Below are 17,766 nucleotides of genomic sequence, written 5' to 3'. Positions count from 1 at the left end.
CGCCTATCTCATAGCTGCTTAAATGTCCCGAATGAGGCCGTCTCCGCTACTCTCTCCAGCATTTCATGCCCCTATCACTCTGAGTAATGAACCTACCTCTGACGACTCCCCTATATCTACCACCACTCACTTTAAAACTATGTCCCCTCGTAACAGCTACCTCCACCCTAGGAAAAAGTCTCTGGCTGTCTACTCTATCTATACCTCTGATCAAGTCATCAAAACTATGGATAATTTTTATCTTTTTCAATGATACTTAGATCACAGGATCCCTACAGTGTGGACACAGACCCTTCGGCCCAACAAGTCCACACCGACCCTCAGAGCATCCCACCCAGAACCATCCCCCTACAACCCACCTAATCTACACATCCCTGAAAATGCTAGGCAATTTAGCATGGCCAATCCACCTAGCCTGCACATCTTTGGACTGTTGGAGGAAACCGAAGCATCCAGAGGAAACACACGCAAACACGGGGAGAATGTGCAAACTCCACACAGTCACCTGAGGTGGAATCGAACCCCAGTCCCTGGCGCTGTGTGAGGCAGCAATGCTAACCATTGAGCCACCGTACCACCCTCTAGTCCATGTATCACACAAGCAGTTTACTAGACAGTGATTTTATTGCTGAGGAATTTTGTTTTATCTAGCCACTAAATAAATAGCAGCTTGTCTACATCATAGCTCTCACAATTTCTTAAAAGGAAATTGAAAAATTCACTCTGCATAGCAAGTGATCCAGTATATTTTAATATATTGTCTGCTTTGCAGTGTGAAGAAACTTCTAACTTAGCATAGATGAATCTCATGTCAAAGTACTAATTTAGTAGGACAAGGGTAAAGTCAAGTGTTAGGAGCATTATCACCTCCAAAATCCCAAGCCATATCATACCAGTTTCATTTGGACATATATCATGATTCTTCCATCATAACTGAGAGTCTATCTTGAAATTTCTTACTTTAAACTACAATGAGAACACATATTAGATGCCAACAACTCCACCTTTGACAAAGAGTACAAGGATGGTTCATCAAAATCAAACTTTTAAAAATATATTGCTAAGAGTAAGAAATGCCTCTCAACTAACTCTACAATTGTGTTAGAACAAAATTAGCAAGATAGACTTTAAAAAGGCATATACTTCTTCACAGCTTCTCCTGGAGAAAGAGAAGTAACAACTGTGCTTCCAGGCTGTGAGACATAGAAGAGCTGCTGTTCATTTCTTGTCGGAGCTATCTTACATTCGTGTTCATGTCCCCAAATGACAAGGTCCAAAAAATCATCCAAAAATTGCTCAGGAATGTAATTGGTAGCTCCATGTTTGTACCTGTTTAAGAAATAACAAATTGTATAAACATTCAAATATGTCATATTCAATTATAAAAGATATTTCTGAATGCAAACATTTTCAACACCAAGTCTAAAACTTCTGATTCACTTCTTCAGAAGCACTATTGACACAAAAGTAAACATTTTTGCATTTTTAAATTTTCCTCTGATTGAATGAGAAATGACTGTCTCATTAGCTCCTCAACAGCTAATTTTCTTAAACAGATCATGGCAGAATTTACTAATAGCAAGTTTCTTTAAAAATGTGATCTTGCAGAGAGTTTTATTGCAGAATTTCTAATGGTTCAGTGACTTACATTCCAAATATCATCACAACAGGGCAATAATAAAAGCAGCACCGAGAGAAAGTTTTTCCTGCTCTCTTTACAAAAGATTTGGCATTACATTTTTTTAAAAACACCTGACAACTTCTCGGAGTATACAATTATAAATAAAGTGCATTAAAAAAACTCAAATATCGCACCAGAATTTGTAAATTTCTGCAGATGCAGCAATGTAATTCCTTTTTTCCCCTCATCCAGCCTTCCAATTAAAATTGCTTGGTAATGTTATTTTCCACCAAATCACTAATTTGTATTTTTTTTACCTGTTTTGATGAATAACAAATATATTAAACCAGCTATCTTCATCTTCCTTTGGCCTAAGCATAGTAACTTGCTTATTTACAAACATTCGGTAGAGTCGTTCATCGGGGATGGCTCCTGTGAATTCATAGAGCACACACAGCATTTTACCAAAATTCCAAATGGACATCAAGTTAAATAAGACACATCCCTTTCTAAATCACGATTCTTAAAATCCTGCAACTATATTGCATGATTAGCATTACTTGTACTGAATTCAAACAACTGTACTAAACATGTTCGTTAGAAGTATTTTGCTAATTTTCCCCCTCCACAATCATAATTTGACTAAACGTCAGCATCTGCTAAATTTTAAGATTTCAGACTAAGGTTCAGAGGAGATGTTGCCTTAATGGGGATCCTATTCACTGTTCAGAACATCCCAGCAATGTCACTAACCGGAACCTAAGTGAGGACACAACAAAATCCAATTAGCCACATGCTCGTCAGATGGATAGTCTATGCTGGTCTGTCCACACATCTGGCAAGGTTGCTCAGAAGCAGGAACATGCTGCAGAGCCACTTGACCAGAGGTGCAATCTCCTGTTGGGAGGACTAAGTGGGACTGAGAAACTGGGGAGGGGACCTACCTCCATCCTGTTGCAGTACCTCAGTTAATGCCGTACAACACGGCTGCTCAGGAAACTGGTCACCTCCTGCAAGCAGCAAAAATGGTTATCCTGCAGCACCAAGGAGGCTACACTTCAAACAAAAAAGGTACTTTATTGACTGAGATTGGAAGCATGCCAGATGAATGCAAGACTTTCTGTCTGTGTTTTTTTGGACCCTGTTTTTGAACTGTATGCAGCTGGGCTGGGTGAGGTCGTGGGAAGTGGGGATCTGTAGTTTACTTACACAGTTCTTGCAATTTCCCTGTAATCATTCCCGATCCACATTCACTGCAGTGTAATCACAATCTCTCCTGCTCACACATTTACACTTGAAAATGAATGCAGTTGGTTCCCTGCTGGCTCTACCTGTTAACGAATCTTGTGATGCACAAGAAAAAGTGTTTTAAAGTTCACAAGATGACCCATATTTTACCTCCCTGTTCCTTGGGTTAGTTTGAGCCGCAGGACTGGGTATTGGACACGGGGCAGAGTTCTGTCTTTATGACAAACACCTGGTTGCTTTTACATTGTGTGGTGTCAACTAAACAGCTCCTTTGTTTTGTTGTATGGATAGCAACAACAACTTCTCTTCATATAGCACTTTAAATGAAAAGAACCATCTCATAATGCTTCATAGGAACATTATAGAACAAAATATGACGTTAAAAGACATACCATAAGAAAATTAAAACCTGGAGCAGCAGTCGTCAATTCAGCCCCTGGAGCCTGCTCTGTCATTCAGTACGATCATAGCTGATCTCATCTCAGTCTCAACTCCACTTTCTTGCCCATTCTCCATAACCCTTCAACCCATTACTAACTGAAAACCTGTCTGTCGATCCCCTCCTTAAACATCTGATGTCCTGACATCCACTGCACTAGACAGTGTAGTGAATTCCAGATTCACAATCGTTTGAGAGAGAGAAGCAATTGTTCACCCTCTCTTATAAATCTGTCATCACTGATGCATTTTGGAATGCATTTGGTGATGCATTTTGGAAGGTCGAATTTGAAAGCTGAGTACAGGATTAAGGATAGGATTCTTGGCAGCGTGGAGGAACAGAGGGATCTTGGTGTGCAGATACATAGATCCCTTAAAATGGCCACCCAAGTGGACAGGGTTGTTAAGAAAGCATATGGTGTTTTGGCTTTCATTAACAGGGGGATTGAGTTTAAGAGTCGTGAGATCTTGTTGCAGCTCTATAAAACTTTGGTTAGACCGCACTTGGAATACTGCGTCCAGCTCTGGGCGCCCTATTATAGGAAAGATGTGGATGCTTTGGAGAGGGTTCAGAGGAGGTTTACCAGGATGCTGCCTGGACTGGAGGGCTTATCTTATGAAGAGAGGTTGACTGAGCTCGGTCTCTTTTCATTGGAGAAAAGGAGGAGGAGAGGGGACCTAATTGAGGTATACAAGATAATGAGAGGCATAGATAGAGTTGATAGCCAGAGATTATTTCCCAGGGCAGAAATGGCTAGCACGAGAGGTCATAGTTTTAAGCTGGTTGGTGGAAAGTATAGAGGGAATGTCAGAGGCAGGTTCTTTACGCAGAGAGTTGAGAGAGCATGGAATGCGTTGCCAGCAGCAGTTGTGGAAGCAAGGTCATTGGGGTCATTTAAGAGACTGCTGGACATGTATATGGTCACAGAAATTTGAGGGTGCATACATGAGGATCAATGGTCGGCACAACATTGTGGGCTGAAGGGCCTGTTCTGTGCTGTACTGTTCTATGTTCTATGTTCTATGTACTCAGCCCAAAACTGTGACCTCTCATTCTAGATTGCCCCACAAGAGGAAGCATTCTTTCTACATCTATTTCATCAATCCCCTTTAGCATCTTATTTACCTCAATTACATCTCCTCTCATCCTTCTAAACTCTAACGAGTATAGTCATTGAGTATGGAAATGGAGCCTTCAGTCCAATCAGTCCATATTGAACATAAGCCCGAACTAATCTCATCCCATCTGCCTGCTCCTGGCCCATATCCCTCCAAACCTAAACAGCCCAATCTCTCCTCATAAGAGAAGCCTTTTATCTTGGGAATTAATCCAGTGAAGCTTCTCTGAACTGCCCTCAATGCAATTACACCCTTCCTTAAGTAAGGGACCATAACTGTACACAATGTTCCAGACGTGGTCTCACTAAAACCTTGTATAATTTCCACAACACTCTTCTTTCATGCTACATTCCTTTAGAAAACCTGTCAAAATTCCCTTTGCCCTCCTTGTTACCTCCTGCACCTACATACTAGCTAAATGCAATTCATGCATGAGGACACACAGATCCCTCTAAAATGAAGCATAATGAGCTTGTAGGTCAGGTGAACAAAAGCTTGGCCAACCAGGTACATTTTGCACCAGAAGAACAGGAATCGGTCATTCAGTCTTTTGAGATCCAATGAGGCCTAAGTCCATGTACCTGCCTTTGGATCATATCCTTTAATACCTTTGCTTAACAAATATTTATGTATCTCAGATTTAAAATTAACAACTGATTCAGCATCCACAGCCATGTGTGGAAGAGTATTCAAAACATTAACCACCCTTTCTGTGTAGAAGTTCTTCCTATAATCTCTCCTGAACGTCTTCTTTGCAATGACAAAGTTCACCTGCTGGTGTGAGGCACTGCTCATCTCAATAAACATAATTACAAAGATTTATATATCATTAATTTACTATTTATGAGAAATTCTCTGCTGCATTTATGTAGCAAGGTACAACGCTTCAAAATTTTGGTATTGCAGAAAACACAAAAGAAGCCATAAAAATGCATGCTGTTTAGGTAGACAAGAGCAAACAAAGTCTTGTATTTATACCAAACTCAAGAATCTCACCCAAACCATAGAGCGCCAGCTTAGTATTTCCTTTCTGCATCAGAACAGGGCTAATGTCAGTCTTCTCCACAGACATGGACCGACCAAAATGATTTACTAATCCAGCACAGCTCAAAAGATCCAAGGCACAAAGAGCATCTGCCTAAAAGAAATGAAGATGTCCAGTAGAATTAGAATGTGATAGATATGGAATCAAGTTCTTAAAGGCAGAATATAAGGGCCTAATGGCTTCCTCCATTTTTTTTTATTTGTACGCTTCTTTTACATACCAGGTAAATGTAGTTAGGTAAATAATGGACAGCATAATAGTGATCACTGCTGCTTCACAGTGCCAGGGACTCAGGTTCGATTCCAAGCTCATAGTCATATGGCACAAAAACAGACCCTTCGGTCCAAATCATCCACGTTGACCAGACATCACAATATGACCTTGTTCCATTTGCCAGCATTTCGGCCACATTCCTCTAAACCCTCCCTATGCATATGCCCATCCAGATGCCATTTAAATGCTGTAATTGTACTTGCTTCCACCACTACCTCTGGAAGCTCGCTCCTGACACACACCACCCTCTGTGTGAAAAAGTTATCCTTCAGATCCTTTTTAAAGTCTTAGCCCTCTCACTTTAAACTTAACTAGTTTTGGCATCGTCCACCCTAGGAAAAGATCTTGGCTAATAAGCCGATCCATGCTCCTCATGATTTTATAAACCTCCATAAGATCACCCCTCAGTCTCTAGTGCTCCAGGGTTAAACATCCCAGACTATTCAGCTTCTCCCTATAGCTCAAACCCTCCATTCCCAGCAACAACTTTTCTGCACCCTCTCTAGTTTAATAGCATCCTTTCTACAGAAGGGCAACCAGAATTGTACGCAGGATCCCAAAACTGGCCTCAATGTCCTGTACAGTCACAACATGACATCCATATGTGAAGTATGCACAATCTCCTGTGGCTGTTTCGGTTTCTGCCCCCACAGATGCCTCCCACAGTCTAAGGATATGCAGGTTTAGTGGACCGGCCATGCTAAATTAATTGCCCCATAGTTGCCAGGGATGTGCAGGCTCGTGGCTTAGCCATGGTACCAGTTATGGGGATAGGATGGAGGGCAAGTCTTGGTGGCATGCTCTTTAGAGGGTTGGTGCATGATTGGCTGAATCGCTTCCTTCTGCAGTATAGGGATACATTGAAAACAAAGAATGCCACATGTAGGATGACAAGGGAAATTGTAAGGTTAGTCAAAACAGAAAGGGAAGTAAACGACAAGTCTAGGCGGCTACAAACTGCCAAAGCCCTGAAGAAGTGCAAATAAATTAGGAAGGAACTTAAATGAGCAATTAGGAAGGCAAAAGGGGGCCACGGCATGTCTTCAGCAAACAGGGTCAAGGAGAATCCCAAGACCTATCTACATATGTTAGGAGAAAGAGGATAACAAGGGAAACAGTACCCCCAACTCAATGACGAAGGAGGGAAGTTATACGCAGAGCCACTGGAAGTGAGGGAGATCCTGAATGAGTACTTAGTATCAGTTTTCACTAAAAAGAAGGACATGGCTAATGTTGAGGTCAGGGATGAGTGTTTGAATACTCTTATTCTTTCAAAATGTTGACATTCTAAAGTTTTGGGAATCCTAAACTGCATTAAGATAGACAAGTCCCAAGGACCAGATGTAACCTATCACAGGTTTCTCAGAGAGGTAAGGAAGGAATTAGCTGGAGCATTAGCAGATATTGTCACATCTGCACTGACCACAGGTGAAGTTCCAGAGGACTGGAGATTAGGAAATTTTGTTCCCTTGTTGAAGAAAGGATGCAGGGATAATCCAGGAAACCATAGGCCGGTGAGCTTGGCATCTGTGGTGATGAGGCTCTTGGAGAAGATACTGAGGGATAAGATATATGCGCATTTGGAGGAAAATGGACTAGTAAGTGACAGGCAGCATTCTTCCAGGGAAGGTCATGTCTCACTATCTGATTGAATTTTTTAAAGAGCTAACCAGGATAATTGATGCAGGAAGGGCTGTTGTAGTTTCTATGGACTTTTGATAAAGTCCCAAATGGCAGATTGGTACAAAAATTAAAATCTGAAGGGATTCAGGGTAGCCTGGCCAGATGGACAGAAGATTGGCTTGGTCATAGAAGGCAGAGGACAGTGGTGAAGAATGTTTTTCAGAATGGAGACCAGTAACTAGTGGTGTTCCACAGGGATCAGTCTTAGGTACTTTGTTGCTTGTAGTGTATGTATAATGAACTGGAGGAAAATGTGGGTGGTCAGATAAGCAAGCCTGCTGATAACACAAAGATTGGTCAAGTTGTTGATCGTACCTAGGATGGTGAAAAGTATATAACAGGATATAGATAGATTGGTGACTTCGACACACAAACGGCAGATGGAGTTTAATCCAGATAAATATGAGGTGATGCATTTTGGAGGATCAAATTTAGGTGTGAGTTATGTTGTAAATGGCAGAACCCTTAGGAACATTAACATTTAGATGGATCTGGGCGTGCAGTTCTACAGTTTCCTGAAAGTGGCAATTCAAGTAGCCAAGGTGACTAAAAAGGCATTTGGCATTCTTGCCTTCATCAAGCAGGGCGTGGAGTCCAAGAGTTGGCAAAACATGTTGCAGCTTTATAAAACCCTTGTTGGGCCACAGTGGCAGAGGATGTGGAAGCTTTGGAGAGAGTACAGAGAAGGTTCACCAGGATGTTATTTGGTATGAGGCAAGATAAAAAAAGACTAGGATTGTTTTCAGTGGAGAGACAGCGGCTGAGAGGAGACCTGTTAGAGGTCTACATAATTATGAGAGGCATAGATAAGGTGGATAGTCAGAGGCTTATTTCCAGCATTGAAGTTTCGATTACAGGGGGCACAGGTTCAAGGTCAAAGGGAGAAAGTTTTAAGGGAGATATGTGATGCAAGTTTTTTCCACACAGAGTGGCAGCAGCCTGGAATGCACTACCAGAACAGGTGGTTCAAGTGGGCACACTGAAGGCATTTAAGAGGCACCTAGGTGGATACATGAATAGGGAGGTATTAGAGGGATACGGATAAAAAAAAGGCAGGTTTGTTTTTAGATTAATCAGGGCATGATGGTCAGCACAGGCGTGGAGGGCTGAAAGGCTTGTTCCTGTACTGCACTTTTTCATTTGTTGCAAATCTGCAACAAAAGCAAAAATTTTAGGAGAAACTCACCAAGTCTGGCAGCATACGTGGAGAGAATCAAAGTAAACATTTTGAGTCCGGCAACACTGGATGACGAGAGAGGTTGTGAATTTATTCAAAAGGGAAAAAGAAGCATAAAGTTTTTGAAGCTGGGCCTAAGTGGAATATTAAGAAAACAGGAAAGAACTAAAGCAGAATTAGGAGAGCAATTAATGGCAGGGTCTTGGGCAGTGTTGGAGAACAAAGGGACCTATGGGTGCAGGTAAATAATGTTTTGAAGTCTGTGTCACATAGAGATAGGGTGGTTAAAAAGGTGTTTGGCATGCTTGTGCTCATTGTTCAATCCTTTGAGTATAGGAGGTGCAAAGTCATGTTGAGGTTATACAGGACTTTGGTGATGCTACTTCTGGAATATGGTGTCCAATTCTGGTCGCCCAGGTATAGAAAGGATATTACCACACCGGAGAGGGTTCAGAAGAGATTTACCAGGATGTTGCTGGGTATGGAAAGTTTGAGTTATAAAGAAAGACCACATCGGCTGGTACTTTTTCCACTGGAGCACAGGAGGTTGAGAGGCAACCTTATAGAAGTTTATAAAATATTGAGAGGTAGAGAGTTAATTGTAGTTGTCTTTTCCTTAGGACGGGGGTTTCAAGATTAGGGGACACATTTTAAAGGTGAGAGTAGAGTAATGTAAACATGAGACATGAGAGGCAAACTTTTTCTCAATAAAGGGGTGGTTCACGTGTGGAATGAACACTCCGAGGAAGTGGTGAATGCGGGGTCAAGAAATTAGTGGTGTTGGCTTTCTTAAAAAGCATGTAAGGTAGATAGGTCCCCAGGACCCAATGATATCTACCCCAGGTTACTGAGGGAGACAAAACAGAAGATTGGTGGGGCCTTGACCATGATCTTTGTATCCTTGCTAGTCACATGAGAGGTCCTGGAGGACTGGCATGTAGGTATGTTCAAGAAAGGAAACAGGGATAACCCGGGAAAATAGAGACCGATAAATCTCACATTGGTGGTTTGGAAGCTACTGGAGAGACTTCTTAGTGATAGGATTTATATGGATTTGGAAATGCATGGCCTAATTAGGGACAGTCAGCTTGGCCATGTGTGGGGCAGGTCATGTCTTACTAACTCAACTGAATTTTTTGAGGAGGTGATGAAGGTGATGGACAAGGGTAGAGCAGTCGATGTTGTCTACATGGATTTTAGTAAGGCTTTTAACAAAGTCTCTCATTGTAGACTATAAGGAGACTGAAAAAAAATGTTATCCCTGGAGCAGTAGAGGCTGAGTAGAGATTTGTGGAAGTCTATAAAATTATGAGATGCATAGATCGAGGTGACAGTCAGAATATTTTTCCCCAGAGTTGAAATGTCTAATTCCAGGTGGCAAACATTCAAGATGTAACCAATTATTACAAAAATGGAAAAAAATTAGAAAAGGCTTAAAAGCAGATATGTGGAACCAGTGCCTATTCCTTTGATAACGGCAGTAGTGTAGATAGGTTGGTAAAGGTGTATGGCATGCTTGTCTTTACTGGTCGAGGAACTGAGTACAAGAGTAAAATGTCATGTTGCAGCTTTATCAGAATTTAGTTCGGCCTCACTTCAGATATTGCATTCAATTTTGGTCGCCATATTACAGAATCAATGTGGAGACTTTGGAGAGGTTGCAAAAGAGGTTTACCAGAATGCTGCCTGGATTAGAGGGTATGAGCTATAAGGAGAGGCTAGAAAAATGCAGAGGCTGAGGGGAGACTTGATACAAGTCTATAATATGTGATGCATAGATAAGGCTGATGGTCAGAATCATTTTACCCAGTTACTAGGGGGCATGCATTTAAGGTAAGAGGGGGAAAGATCTATGGAAATGTGAGGGATAAGGTTTTTTTCCCCCCACAGAGTGGTACAAGTCTGAAATATGCCATCAAGGGTGGTAGTGGTAGAGGCAAATATGACAGGGGCATTTAAGGGATTGCAAGGAATGTGCAAGGAATTGAGAGATATGGACCAACGGCAGGCAGGTGGGATTAGTTTAATTTGGTATCATTTTTTGCACAACATCGTGGGGCGAAGGGCCCGTTTCTGTGGTGTATTATTCTATGTTCACAGATTTAGCTGAGGGTAACAAAGGCGTGGTAGCTACATTTGCAAATGGCACAAAGTTAGAAATTATGTTGTGACGTGGATAGAAGGAAGTTGCAGCCAAATATAAATAGATAAGCGAGCGGGCAAATGGAGCTTAAGTTTGAGAAAAGATGAAATTGTTCTCTTTGTCATGACAAATAAGGAAGAGTATTACCGAAGTGGAGAACAATTGCAGAATTCCAAGCTGCAGCTGAATCTAGTTGTTCTACTGCACAAGTCACAGAAAAAACAGCATGGAGATACAGCAGTAATTGAGAAGGCAAATGGAATGTAAAAGGGAGAAGAATTCACTGAACATTTTTAAGTCTAAGCAGAATTTGTAATGCAACAGAATCAAGAGTTGTCAGGAGTAGGTGAAAATGTGGAAGTCGAAACAAATAGATCACCCAAAACAAGAAGCAGGCTTGAGGAGCCGAACGGCCTACTTGTGACTCTAATTTGTATTTTGTATGGTCATTGTCTGCTATTTTTAACAATCATAACCTGCAGCTCAGAGCTACATGCACTATTGACTACCTGCAGTGGACCAGTTCATGCAAGATGAGCACTGTCTGGAGTTTGTCTGCACTGCTAAAATCACAGGTGAAGTTGCTATAGACCTCCCAGACTGTTGTCTTGTTAGAGAGACCAGCTGGTGGCAAGTTTAACTTGAGGATCACCATGCCTCAGAGGAGGGGTAAGATTGAGAAGGTGAACCTTCATGGTCACCTCAGCATATACAGAAAATGACCCATGCGGCTAGCGTCAGATGCAGGTACAGCAGGCAGTGAAGAAAGCTAATAGCATGCTGGCCTTCATAACAAGAGGAATTGAGTATAGGAGCAAAGAGGTCCTTCTGCAGCTGTACAGGGCCCTGGTGAGACCGCACCTGGAGTATTGTGTGCAGTTTTCGTCTCCAAATTTGAGGAAGGACATTCTTGCTATTGAGGGAGTGCAGCGTAGGTTCATGAGGTCAATTCCTGGAATGGCGGGACTACCATATGTTGAAAGATTAGAGCAACTGGGCTTGTATACGCTTGAGTTTAGAAGGATGAGAGGGGATCTGATTGAGGTGTATAAGATTATTAAGGAATTGGACACTCTGGAGGTAGGATGTATGTTTCCGCTGATGCGTGAGTCCAGAATCAGAGGACACAGTTTAAAAATAAGGGGTAGGCCATTTAGAACAGAGTTGAGGAAAAACTTCTTCACCAAAGGAGTGGTGGATATATGGAATGCACAGCCCCAGAAGGCAGTGGAGGCCAACTCTCTGGATACTTTCAAGAAAGAGACAGATAGAGTTCTTAAAGATAGTGGAATCAAGGGTTATGAGGATAAGGCAGGAACTGGATACTGATTGTGGATGATCAGCCATGATCATTATGAATGGTGGTGCTGGCTCGAAGGGCCAAATGGCCTACTCCAGCACCTATTGTCTATTGTCTATTGTCACTCTCCATCGCAAACCAGCCAACTGAGCTTTTAAAGTCATATTGCGCCTCCATAAGAAGAGGTGTATTTCAGGTTGTAGCATTTAATATAAGCAGCTTAAGGAACATGTCTGAACAGCACAAAGAACAGGACGGTGCTAGAGAGCAAACAAGGATTTTGGATACAGCGGAAGAGGTCTTGATATAGGAGACTGGTTCTCTATCCTCAAGAGATTAAGTAGCCCTTCAAAGTAAACACAGCAAATGCAACATGAATGGACACATCACAATAAATGTCAACAGTAAAACCAAAAGAACTGAGCAGGGTACCACAGGAGTTCAGCGATGTCACACAAGTCAACGCACTAAATGGTGTATCCTCAAATCCACAAATGAACCCTTAGTCTTAGGCACAGCTTAGTGCACCACAGCCCTCTCGCTCTCCTGACAACACCTTTGATTAATTACAACTGATAACTAACGTGCAAACTGTGGCTTCACCTGACCCTTTAACATTTGACACCAACATCCCATACCTTTACACACTGCCAGCTTTGCAACTGCAACAGACACATCACTCAGGCACGTTGCATCAGATTGAATGACACATTTGGTCCTTTCTGCAGCCAAGGTAAAGCATAATTTCAGGCAGCAGCATCCTAACCAGTCGGAACAAACATGAATGCATGTTGCTTAACCTTTTGCAGAAGGCCATGCTCACCAACACTGAAGCAATCACAACTGGGTTTACGTTCAAGGTTGTTTTGGCATTAGTTGTCAGCATTGTGACAATGCTATGGCTTTAACAGATTATTTTGATTTGGTTTTTTTTTTAAGAAGAGAGATTGTAAGGCATCAGCAGCAAGCTGTTTACCCAAACTACTACAGTAAACAGCTTGTGAGCCTTGAGGTTTTTTTTTTAAAATGTTAGAACAACAGAACCAGCTCTCACATACCAGGATTTCTAGTTTTTATTTATTTTTTATGTTTAAAATTAAACAGTTACTGAGATGGCTTGACGAAGTAGAAGCTTCTTTCTCCTCTCTCAATTACTGCCGAAAGGTAAGGGTTCCCTTCCTTAACTGCTAGATTGCACGTGAGACAAAATCTGTTTTTCTGAATTTGCCTTTTTGCAAAAGGATGTGTTTACGTGATATTACTGTACTGGAACAGTAGTAGTTACTGTAGTAGTAGTCCAGAACCCTCTCCCCATCCCCCTCTCTGTTGAAGGGTCTAGGCCCGAAACGTCAGCTTTTGTGCTCCTGAGATGCTGCTTGGCCTGCTGTGTTCATCCAGCTTCACATTTTATTATCTTGGATTCTCCAGCATCTGCAGTTCCCATTATCTCTGATACAGTAGTAGTTACTGTACCTGTTAAACTTAGGTTTTTCCTTCTTGTATGGCATTTTAACTATAGTATTTAAATAACTTGTATTTTGCTTAATGTCAAGTAGTTTGACCAATAAAATTGATAAGATTAGATTAGATTAGATTCCCTACAGTGTGGAAACAGGCCCTTCGGCCCAACAAGTCCACACCGCCCCTTGGAGCATCTCACCCAAACTCACCCCCCTATAACCCATACATCCTTGAACACTACGGGTAATTTAGCACAAGCAATCCACTGAGCCTGCACATCTTTGGACTGTGGGAGGAAACTGGAGCACCCGGAGGAAACCTAGGCAGACACGGGAAGAACGTGCAAACTCCACACAGACAGTTACCCGAGGCTGGGATCAAACCCAGGTCCCTGGTGCTGTGAGGCTGCAGCGCAAACCACTGAGCCACCGTGTCACCCCCGTGCATCGGGAAAACAGCATGTTACATTCATCTTTAAAATATGAAAATGTTAGATCTACACTACCTTCTTAAAATAGTCCTCTCAGACAATTGGGTTGCTCTCCTATTAGAGAACAGCTGGTGGCGAGTTTAACCTGAGGGTCACCATGCCTCAGATGAAGGGTAAGGTTGAGAAGGGTCGCTTTTGTCTGTGTGAACAGGAGATATAACTGCAGCAAAAGCTCGACGTTACAGTTGCTGGAAATGTTATCGGAATCTTTGAAAAAGGCTAAAATTCAATTGCAAATGAATCTGCTTGAATTACAGGCAAAAGAAAAAGGAAATGAAACAGTTTGAATTAAAACTAAAAGCAGAGGCAAAAGAAAAGGAAAGGAAGGCCCTTTCACAAGAAAAGGAGTGATGAAAAGCAGAGAGAGTTTGATCTTCAGAAGTTGACAATTGAGGAGGAAAGTTGACTCAAAAGGGCTCTGGTGAAGGTAGATGGTAGGCTTAGTGAGGAGGATAGTGATGACGAGCAAACCCATCTACCCTTTCTACGTGGACAAAGGCAACCCCAGGTCCAGCTTGTCTGTCAATTCCTATAGCTTTGCCTTGGTCACTTCCTATAAACTCCTGTAGTGACATCTTCTACCTCCAGAAAGCTGAGTGGCTGAAAGACCTGGCGGGCATCTGTTTAAATATGTCCAAGCATTACTGAAGTTCAACCAGAAGGGTGTGGAAACCTTTTCCATTTCATTTGAGAAAGTGGCTAAACAAATGAAATGGCTGGTGACCATGTGGGTATTTTTGATTCAAGCAAAGTTGGTAAGCAGAACTAATGAAGTAGTTCTGTCGGAGAAGGTATCTGGGGAGTCTAATGAGTTAAAAAAATATCATCTAGAGCGCATACAACATAGTGACAGAAGCCTACAGACAACATTTCAAGAATCTATGGAGCGAAACCTGGTCAAATAATTTTGATATGTGGATAAGGGTATTGAAAATAGATCAAAGATATAATACTCTTAGAGACCAGTTATTGTGGAAGAATTAAATAAAAAATCACTTCCTGAAGTAGCCTTGTGGAAGAGCAGAGAGTTAAAACGGCAAGATCAGCACTGGAAATGGCTGATGATTATCAATATTTGGTTCAACATCAATTTCATTCTGTGAGTAGTAGAAATTGGGGAAAAAGAGAAATCCTCACGGGCTAACGGAAAAGGAAGTCTCATTGAAAATAGTTTACCACAGGATAAGGAGGAAACTCAGTGGTGGGACACAGAAGCAAAAAAGCTCAGGTGTTTTCACTGCCAACCAAGTGGGCCACAAGAAGCCACAGTGTTGGTAATTTAGAAAATGCACTGGGAAGACGGGCATGGGAAAACAGGATAAGCCAATGAGTTTTGTTCAAGTGGTAAAGGAAAGCACAGTGGAAGCTAGAAAGCTGCAGTGGTATGTAAAACTTGATCAGGGATTGTTTGAGGACGAAGTGCCAGATCTCCTTAAAGAATTTATTCGTGAGTGTAAGATTTAGTCGTATATGCTAGGAAGAGCAGATAAGAAATTAAAATTTTAAGAGATACAGGAGCATGTCAATCTTTGATGGCGAGAACAGAGAACAAAACAGCATAGGGACAGGCCCTTCGGCCCTCCAAGCCTGCGTCAACACATTATACCCTTCCCTACTAAAACTATATTCACTTACAGGATCCGTACCACTCTATGCACTTCCTATTCGTGTATTCATCCAGGAGCTGTCTGAATGCTGATTTTATGTCTGCTTCACCATCTCTTCTAGAGAAGCATTCCAGACACTCGCCACCCTTTGTGAGAAAAACATGCCTCACACATCTCTTTTAAACTTCTCGCCTTGCACCTTAAACCTGTGTCCCCTAGTAATTCACCCCTCCACCCTGGGAAAAAGCCTCATACTTTCCACTCAATTCACACCATTCACAATCTTATAAACTTCTATAAGGTTGTACCTAAACCTCCTGCATTCTAGTGAAAACAAACCCAGTCTATCCAACCTTTCTTCATGGCTAAAAACTCCTATACCAGGCAACATCCTGGTAAACCTTTTCTGTACCGTCTCCAAAGCATCCACATCTTTCTGGTAGTGTGGTGATCAGAACTGTACACAATATTCCAAGGGTGGCCCAACTAAAGTTCTACGAAGCTGCATCACAACTTGTCTATCCTTATACTCAATGCCCCTTCCAATTAAGCGCATGCCATATGCCTTTTTTAATCTCTTATCTATCTGTGCTGCTGCCTTCAGTGACCTGTACACCCAAATCTCTCTGCATATGAATACTACTAAGGGTTCTGCAATTCACTGTACAATTTCCAACTGTACTTAACCTTCCAAAATGCATCACCTCACATTTGGCCAGATCAAACTCCATCAGCCATTTTTCTGCCCATGACTCCAACTGATCTATATCCTGCTGTATCCTCCAACAGTCATCCTCAATATCCACAACTCCTCCAATCTTTGAATTGTCCGCAACGTATTGATTAGACCAGTTACATTTTCCTCCAAACCCTGATGTTTTTACATCTTTCATAAATCTCTCTGTCCATTCTCTCCTCTACTCCCACTGGCTGTTGGGGGGTCTGTGGTATACGTCCAAAATTGTGATTTCACCTTTCCTATTCCTGAGTTCTCATCATACCATCTCACTACATGAAGCCCTCTTATGTATCCTACTTCAGTATAGCTGTGAAATACTCCTTTACCAATAATGCAACTGCCCCACTGCTTTTACAACCCTTTCTATCACACCAGAAAGATCTAAATTCTAAGACATTCAGCTGCCAGTCCTATCCCTCTTTTAGTTAAGGCTCTGTAATCGCAATAATGTCATTGTTCCAAGAACTAATAAATGCTCTGAGTTAATCTACCTTGCCAATTAAATTTGCAAAGAAACACGTATATTTCAGACAATCTCCTCTGCTCTTTAAAATAGCACTTCACTGCCTGTTCTTAGTAATGTTTTCTCTGGTTTCTACATCTCCTTCAATTTCTGCATTTCTTGCCCTACTCCTCTGGTTCCCATGCCCCTGCCACATTAGTTTAAACCACCCAACAATACTGAATGTGTCTACTAAATTTCCAGAGGCCATACCATTACACAATATCAAACTAAAGGGATTTAAGAAGAGTTACTCAAACCTTTCACTAGATATGAATTACCCACAGAGATGCAATCAGATAGAGGGTCAAACTTTGCATCAAAATTATTCACGGCAGTTATGGATATTAGATTCCCTACAGTGTGGAAACAGACCCTTTGGCCCAACAAGTCCACACTGCCCCTTGGAGCATCCCACCCAGATCCATACCCCTATAATTCGCCTAATCTACATACCCCTGAACACTACAGGCAATTTAGCATGGCCAGTCCACCTAAACTGCACATCCTTGGACTGCGGGAGGAAACCGGAACACCCGGAGGAAACCCCTCGCAGACACGGGGAGAAAGCACAAGCTCCACACAGACAGTCGCCCGAAGCCAGAGTCAAACCCGGGTCCCTAGCGCTGTGAGGCTGCAGTGCTAACCACTGAGCCACCGTGCCACCCTAGGAATAAAACCATTCAAATCCACTGTGTACCATCCGGGATTGTAGGGAGCATTAGAAAGGTGGCACTGAAAATCTGCAAGGTTGGTGGTGGTGGGGATAAAGTGTCAGTGTTACTTTCAGTGGTAGGTCAGCCTTCAAAAGCAATTTTTAGTCGACTTGATCAAATCGAAAGGAGACTGAGTGAGGTAAATTTATTTGATAAGAATGCTAGAGAGAAAGAAAACCTGCAGAGTGCATCATGTGCATATGC

At 42.0% G+C, this 17,766-nt stretch overlaps 1 protein-coding gene across 2 annotated transcripts in view; it reads right to left on the bottom strand.

Annotated features, from left to right (window-relative positions):
- Positions 1-17,766, bottom strand: part of mre11a (MRE11 homolog A, double strand break repair nuclease) — a 100,382-nt gene that overhangs the window by 68,111 nt on the left and 14,505 nt on the right. For both annotated transcript variants that reach the window (XM_048533545.2, XM_048533547.1), the window contains 3 exons: positions 5,423-5,564; positions 1,939-2,053; positions 1,144-1,329 (listed from right to left, as the gene is read on the bottom strand). In XM_048533545.2, coding sequence (XP_048389502.1) covers positions 1,144-1,329; positions 1,939-2,053; positions 5,423-5,564 — 443 coding nt within the window. The remainder of the gene's footprint in view (positions 1-1,143; positions 1,330-1,938; positions 2,054-5,422; positions 5,565-17,766) is intronic.

This window comes from Stegostoma tigrinum, chromosome 6, assembly GCF_030684315.1.
Source record: "Stegostoma tigrinum isolate sSteTig4 chromosome 6, sSteTig4.hap1, whole genome shotgun sequence".
NCBI lineage: Eukaryota > Metazoa > Chordata > Chondrichthyes > Orectolobiformes > Stegostomatidae > Stegostoma > Stegostoma tigrinum.
The sequence above is the reverse complement of the archived record's forward strand: the minus strand, read 5'-3'. Positions and strand labels throughout refer to the sequence as shown.